Source organism: Xenopus tropicalis, chromosome 7 (genome assembly GCF_000004195.4).
Source record: "Xenopus tropicalis strain Nigerian chromosome 7, UCB_Xtro_10.0, whole genome shotgun sequence".
In the NCBI taxonomy this organism is placed as follows: domain Eukaryota; kingdom Metazoa; phylum Chordata; class Amphibia; order Anura; family Pipidae; genus Xenopus; species Xenopus tropicalis.
The window spans coordinates 103,614,661-103,622,955 of NC_030683.2; the positions used below are offsets into that span (position 1 = coordinate 103,614,661).

Below are 8,295 nucleotides of genomic sequence, written 5' to 3' on the forward strand. Positions count from 1 at the left end.
AAACTATAAGGCTTATTTATGTCTGCAAGTGCAGTGAGTAAAGTACAATTGTGCCAAGTGCATCACCCCCTTGTGACAGCAATGTCGATGGAATTCTGAGAAAAAATGCTGCACTATGCGTTTTTTCGTAATGATCGGTATTTTTGCGACTTTTTCTGCGCCATTGCGACTTTTTCGTCACCGTCGTGACTTTTTCGTCACCGTCGTGACTTTTTCGTCACCGTCGTGACTTTTTCGTATATTTTCCACTACTTTTTCGTCGCCGTCGCGAAAAAAATTGGTTTTTCTGCCGTTTACTATCGCTCAATACGAAAAAATTGCGACGGCGACGAAAAAGTTGCAAAATTTTCATTTCCAATACAATTTTTTCCCTTTCGGGATTCGGATTCGTGGATTAGTAAATCTCCCCCATGCTGTTTGCACTCAAAATTGCAGTGATTATGCCTTTCGTTATCCTTTAATGAACTGGTACATTTATCAAAGAGACATTGTGTTCAACAGGTTGTTGGAGCTCAATGGAATCACTGAGCTCTAACACCCCAATGAATCATTAAAGGGGTGGTTCACCTTTAAGTTAACTTTTAGTATGTTTTAGTATGTCTTTATTTATTTTTTTTATAGTATTTGAATTATTTGCTGTCTTCATATGAATCTTTCCAGATTTCAAATGGGGGTCAATGAAACAATGAAACCGTCTGTTCATATACCAGTCTCTCACTTAAACCACTGCCTGGTTGCTAAAGTAATTTAAACCCTAGCAACTCGATTCGGGGTTCGGAATTCAAGATTGGGATTCAGTCAAATCCATGTGTCTGGCCTAACCAAATCCGAATCCTTGAAACCATGTGACTTTTTGTGAAAAATTTTCATCATGCACAAAGCGGTTCTTTTTTACGGTTTTTTTTCAGATGCAGTTCGTTATTCAACCAAATCTTTCATGAGGATTTGGGGTTCAGGCAAGTCACAAAATAGTGGATTTGGTGCATCCCTAAATGTAATGCAATCTGTGTTTAACAATTCAGCTAAGTGTATTTACCGACCATTAAAAAAAAAAAAAAAAAGGGTGGCACATTGTCTCTGCAAGATAAACTTATGTCATTCAGCGCAATTGAAATAACATAAAAGCAAGAATTTGTTGTGCCCATGTGGGAAAGGCATCGGCTAAAGTGCGCAAACATAGAGCCTGCCAAAGAGGAGGATGTGTGAAGTGAAGAGTTCTGTGCTGGGTCCATGTTCCAAGTACCCTGCGGAAAGGTCTAAAGCATCAACATCTATTAGATAGATTATAAATAGAGCGCTTGATAAAAAAGATGGATAAGCTGCAGCCTGAGAACTGGCACTGGTTTCAACTGGCCTAAAGTCTGTTATCAACAGCGAGGAACATGAGCAGAGGGCAGAAGTGGGGGCTAACTTTAGAAACAAGTTTTGGAAAGAACTCCACAGATGATTGACATGCCTTCTCTCCTCCAGGTCTGCATGGTGCAACCTGCCAGCAATAAAGGGTGGCCAAGGGTTACAGCCTCGCTAGAAGAATAAAAGGCTCTGAGGCAGCAGGAAGCACAAAGCATTCAGCAGAAGCAGAGGCAATAGGGACAACACCGAGGTCTTTATCCCCAAACTACACAGGCAGCAAATATCCAAAGCCAAAAAGCATCACATCATATAAGGTACAGGTTTATTTTCATTCTTACAATATCCATGGAATTGGTTAACGTATAAAAAATATAGACTGCAGCATGCAAAAACTCAATGCATGGAAATTTTCCAGTCACTGTACCCATTAGTTATTTGTGCAAAATGAAAATTCTGCTAAAATAAAAAAGTAATTTTTTTCGTCATTTAATTTTATTTATAGTGCTTTATGTACTGGCCTGCACATATTGCAAGGGTAGAACACAAATAAATGGATATAAAGCTAGCTGCAGCAAAAAAAAATATTGCATATACAATTTCACCACTGCAGAACCTCACTGGTAATGTAGATATTAAAGACATCAGCAGTTGGAGTTCTGCACCGCTATACTCTGCATATTCTACCCATACATTCATGGTGCCATTAGAATTATGCCCCAGCACACCAAGCCGCAAACACTTGACACAAACTCTGTGTGTGTCAGATGCTCTATATTAATAACTCTACGTGTTTCCCAGATGCTGGTTTCAAATATATTGCTGCAAAATATGGCAATAATACAATATAAAATATTATATCATATATTGTATATATAATTGAAGTTGAATTCACCTGCACATAAAGTTTCAAAATATATCAGGTCAGTTGCTTCAATACCAGTTTTTAACTTTTGTTTTGAGCATAAAGGAACTTTAACAAATGTTATTTCTTTTCATTATTTATTTTATTTGATTATTATTAAAACAATATTAATCTTAATAGAATTTCACTTTTGTTTTGAGTATAAAGGAATTTTAGCAAATGTATTATTTTATTATATATTTAATTTTATGTACTTATATTATTATTATTATTATTAATAATAATAATAATAATAATAATAATAATAATAATAATAATAATAATAATAATAATAATAATAATAATAATAATAATAATAATACCAATTTTAATCTTAGCAATGTTTTCAATTTTGAGTATAATGGCATTTTTACTTTTTTTATTTTAATATTTCTTTTTTTTTATTATAAAAAAATTAAAATCTGTTTATTAGAAGTTCCATTCATGCAGGTTTTAATATCTTTTCTTTTTTTTGAAATAAAATATATAACAGTTTACGGACAATATTTAGGGCTTTAGGGCTCATAATAGTTATAGTGAACACAACCAAGAGATGGTTACATGAGTAAGTCATATAGAAACTGTTTAGATTTGTTTTCATGTAAGACTTGTAAAAGGGATAAAGAGTTCAGGAGAATTATATCTACTTGTAGATGCACATGTATTCAGTTAGTATTAAATTACTGACATATATGTATGATATTTCCTATTAATATATATAGGCTCCTGTACACAATAAAGTGAATAAAACCAGAAGACATGAATCTGAACCAAAGGAGAAGAAGTGAGATTCACCTGGAGGAGATGTTGCTACTTACTGCCCAGAACCTGCCTGAAGTAGAAGTGAAGGATAATTACACAATTCTCAAGGAGCTGGGCAATGGCTCTTATGGTCAAGTGCTTCTCGCAATGAACCAATCACAAGGTAAGTAGATGCTGATTATGCCACACACTGGGCAAATGTTCAGTACTACATGGAAAGGTAGAATATTATCTTATAATCAAGTATTTCTATTTATGAACATTAAGTGAGCTGTAGAATTATAGTCTTTTTTGTTAACCTTTCTCATCTCAACACATCACCAATTAAGGGTTTGTAGGGCAATAGCACATGGGATCAGGGGCAAAGCTGCCCTTAGGAGGTGCTGCCCTATGAGAGGAGTGCACCAATCATAACCTGCCATGTGATACTGTCATAAAGGCTTCAGTGATTTTAAACATGGCTTACTCTATGACAGAATGCTTTGTTATAAACTTTTCTGTGCTGTAAAGTATGAAAGGAGTGACCATGCAGAGCTCTGTCTGTAAGGATGTGCCCCATTTACCTCCAGCCAACCCTCCCAACATGTTTGGAAACAGCACCTTGTTACCCTCATTGTTTTCCTGTTTAAAAGAATCAGTTTAGAAAGTTAGGTCTGTTTTCTTATAAGATGCATAAATATCTAGAGCTGGAATCTATTGTGAAGACCCATGAGACTTGTCAGTAACTTCCACCTGCTTGTACTATTCCATTTCAAAACATATCTGTTAAAATTCTTTTGTCAAAACTTTGAAGAAGAGCAGTTCTAATTTTGTTGTTGTTGCAGGAAATCTAATGGCGCTAAAGTTTATGCAGAAGAACATTACAGACCTTCAAGTTTTCCTTGGGGAATATTGCATCTCACTAATTCTGGCAGCTCATCCGTGCATTATCGGGACCTTTGGCATTGCCTTTCAGACGGACAGCCATTATGTTTTTGCCCAAGAGTTGGCAGTGGACAACCTCTTCTCCCTCATGAAACCTCAGGTTGGTGTACAAGGAGTAGAATGGATAGATGCAACTTAATGTGGTTTGCAGGGGGATAGACCAAAGAAAACATAAATCTGCTTGGCAGATGGGAAGTTGTGTTGCCCGCCCTAAATCTCCTCAAAAAACCTGAAAAAACATATGTATTGAAGTCAATCTGAATCTCTGCCTGTAAAACATTTGATTTTGAAAGGTATAAAAATGTATTTTGGGACATTTTATCACCTGTGCTTGGGGAGATTTAGTATGGCAGACAAAATGTCCCGTCCAGAACACAAGTGCATGGAATCTTGGTCACTATGAATGGTATTCTCCTCTTATTTTGAATGTCTTTCTTTAGATTGGAGTGCCTGAGATGGCAGTTAAACGCTGCGCTATACAGATTTCCAGTGCTTTGGAGTATATGCACCTAAAAGGACTGGTTCACCGTGATATAAAACCTGAAAACATCCTTATCTTTGACCGTGAATGTCGCCAGGTCAAGTTGACTGACTTTGGGCTCACCTGTCCTAAGGGCACCTCAGTGGAATCTCTGTCTGAGAATTTGCCTTATACCGCACCAGAAATGTGCAAACTGGGTGCTTCCGACAGACTGATTGTGCAAACCAGCCTTGATGTTTGGTCATTTGGGGTGCTCTTATTCTGTATATTGACTGGATACTTTCCTTGGAACTCTGCAGTGCCAACTGATAAAAATTATTCAGATTATACCAAGTGGCACAGAAGCAGCAGGATCTTTCAGCTTCCAATGCAATGGAAAGTCCTTACCACAGAGGCTGTAGAGATGTTAAGGAAGATGCTTGTTCCAGAACCAACAAAAAGGTGCACCCCTAACGAAGTCATGAACTGTCTCAAGACACCTTGGAAAAGTCACCTTGAAAATAAAAACCAAAACACCAGCAGAGGGAAGTTGGACAATTCCAACTATTTAGGAGATAGGCTGGACAACAAAAATATTCGGAGGAGGGCAAGATGATATTATATGGTCTATGTGATGTAATATCATTGCTGTTATATCATTCTATATAATCCGGTGACACACTGCCAGTCTGCTGGAAGGTCCTGCACTTATATTCTAAGGAGAGATTGTAGGAGCAGCAGTAGTTATGGAGGACACACAGTCCTAGAGGTTGTAAAGAATAGGTTTGTTGGAGGTTTTGAAAATGGCAATGACAATCCTATCCAATGCTTTTAGCAGTGAGTTATATTACTGACTCCAGAAGGACTGTACCTGTAATTCAGACATACTTCTGGGCAACAAAACACAAAACTTGATTATTTGGTACAACCCTCTTTGTAGAAGGAAGAGTTCCAGAAGTATATAAGGCTCCTATACAATATAATCTACTAATACACTATAAGTTAGGGCCCTGCAGCAGGTCAGGTACTGTACCTGCGGAATACCAGCAAAGCAGTAGGGTATCGGGTAGGAAGTTCCCAATTCCCAAAGCCCCCCTCTTACCCCCAACAATGGAGCATTTTTTCCCCTTTACATGTTTGATGTGCTCCTGGAGTGACTTAATTTCCAGTCCATGGTGATTGTCACTTCCGGTCACTTGGGTCCCCAGGTCAGGTGTGGGAGTGAATTAATTTTCAGTGCATGGAGATTGTCACTTCCAGTCACTTGGGTCCCCAGGTTAGGTGGTAAATATATGCATTGCAGGAGGGGTAGCGGGTCTGGATAGGGAGCATAGCGGGGTGGCAAGGGAGGCTCGGGTTGTGGGTCAGCGGGTCCTGCTCGGGCACTGTCCGACCAGACCCCTACAGAGCTCTACTATAAAGTTCTTTATTTTACCATAATAGAACACAATCTTCCTATAAAAAATAAGCAAATGAGAAAGATCTACCTAGCCTCTATAACCAGAGTAACTTACTTAGTAATTAGCCAGTGAAGAACATGGAGTTGCTCAGCATGTGTCCTTAACATGTCTGCATACTTGCATTAATACAGGAGTGGAGCTTGACTAAGGGATTCCTTATAGAATTTTTTTTGTCTTCTCTTGATCATCAAATAAAAAATATTCTGTTTGAGTGCAGCATGCAATACAGCAGTTACACTCATAGTTTCAACTGCAATTATGCTTAAAAGACTTGTTATATGCACAAATAATTCATTGTTAATATATGATAACAATATCAAAATGAAGGTAAACTAAATATGTATACAGAGTAGTCCCAAAAGGCAAGCAATCAGTGTAATCTGGCATCTGATTGGATGCTCTGCATAACCACCCTGGAACACTTTGTGCCTATATTTGTCAATTATTGGTCTGTACTAGACTAAATTATATTAAAAAGAGATGGTAATGTACATTCAGCATATAATGCTGATTGTACATATATGTTACATTCATGTATATACACATACATGACAGATCCTATAAATCCTATGGTGTCTAAGTATGTGAATGATTATTGGATTGAGAAACCAAGCAGGGAAGAGCATTTTATAGCATTGGGAAACCTTTTCCCTGCTCGCTGTAAATACAGTACAGTGTCACCCAAGATACTCAGTTTAAGTTTTACAGTCCCTTTACTCAGTGTATACAATGGAAGCACTAGCGGTAGTAAAAATGATACAGAGACTCTAGTCTTTGGAATCCAAGTGATGAATCAGATCATTAATATGAGACAGAGAGCATCAGTTTACAGGCTGGGTGACCCATAATTAACTTGAACATATTAACCTTATGTGACATTATAAAACATTAAGGAATGTTTTACTCTAGAATGTCTGACTGGCAGTCCTGCCCATTGTTAAACCTAACTCTAGTACAGCAACAGCTGGATTGGATGTGCAGGGTTTACAGGAATTTAGTCTAAAAAAATGACAATAATGTATATCATAGAAATGGCCAGGGAGAGCAGTCGCTCACAAATACAACTCCTGTTGCCAGTTCTTTCTGCACTTTACATTCAACACAAACTTATAATGACCTTTGTTTGTTATGGACCAGTCATTTGTATCATTTGCATAATTTGTCCCAAAGGCCATTTTTTGTATTTATGTATTAAATAAATATTCTGAATATTCTGAACATCAACAGCTGATTCACTAGTTTTGTGTTCAAATCGTACATGTAAAAATAAAGTCATGAGAGCATTTATTTGTGGATATAAAATATTTTTTAGGGATTTCCTGATGAAATAGCCAACCCAAGATGATATCTTGCCATGGATATGCTTATAAATCTAGGCAACAGCTTTGTAATCTTTAATGGCATAGTAGCATAGGTTGAAAAAAAGACACACGCCCATCTAGTTCAACCTTTTATGTATATACAAAACCTACCTAACTGCTAGTTGATACAGAGGAAGGCAAAAAAAAACCCTTCCGAAGCCTCTCAAACTTGCCTCAGAGAGGGGAAAAAAAATTTCCTGACCCCAATCGGATCAGTCCCTGGATCACTTTGATACTAAGAGCTATTTTCAATAACGCTGTATTTCCTCAATTGCCAAAAAGCCATGCAACCCCTTCTTGAATCTAACTAATGCATCTACCATCAGTCTTGTCCTTTGGCAATGCTGACATCTTCCTGTTGCAAAATTCATGTAATAAGGAACTTGTCCCTAACAATTAGGGAGAGCACAGTGTGGCCAGACCTTGTCTTTGCTTTTACCTCTCTGCCTTCTCCCCTATATATTGGGGCAGGGATCAGCAACTGAAAGTATGTTCTGCTTTCTTATTCAATCTGCCTGGCAAATGCCCTACCCTCCACTATACTAGACACTTTGGCTTTATTAGCGTATGCCACCTTCAGTGTGTTCTACTGCATGTAGGAATCCCTGACAGTCTGTAATCATGTAAATAGAGCCAAATCCTCACTGCATAAAAATTAGGTTTTACAGATAAAGGGATAAATCAAACAAACTGCTACCCATGGCAATTTACAAGCTTCTGCATACAGTTTCTAATTAGCAATCAGAAGTTGTTGTTCTACCAATCTCAGAAATGTTGTCCTTCCCATTCTCTGTGCCAAAACTCAGCATAGAAATAGTTCTATAATGTTGTGTCGAAATTTCGTACAAATTTTATGTGACACAATTCCATGTCTGACATGATAGAACATTTTAGTAACACGATTCCCTGCTCCCACTCTTGGTCCTGCTGAAGGTAAGACATGATGTACCAGTTCTGACTGTCCATTCATTCTAAGACCTGTTGACCTTATGTTAGGTGAGGTCCATTTTTAAAAGAGGACAAATAAAGCTCCATTTATATTCCAGAATATTAGTTCCAAGAAGATGATCATGT

The 8,295-nt window shown here is 37.6% G+C and overlaps 1 protein-coding gene across 1 annotated transcript; it reads left to right on the top strand.

Annotated features, from left to right (window-relative positions):
- The first annotated feature begins 1,630 nt into the window (after positions 1-1,630).
- On the top strand, positions 1,631-7,084 carry sbk1l2 (SH3 domain binding kinase 1 like 2). The gene is made up of 4 exons (NM_001113150.1): positions 1,631-1,667; positions 2,977-3,179; positions 3,841-4,040; positions 4,381-7,084. The coding sequence occupies exons 2-4, from the start codon at positions 3,014-3,016 to the stop codon at positions 5,014-5,016; spliced, it is 1,002 nt and encodes a 333-aa protein (NP_001106621.1). The 5' UTR covers positions 1,631-1,667; positions 2,977-3,013; the 3' UTR covers positions 5,017-7,084.
- The last annotated feature ends 1,211 nt before the right edge of the window (positions 7,085-8,295 follow it).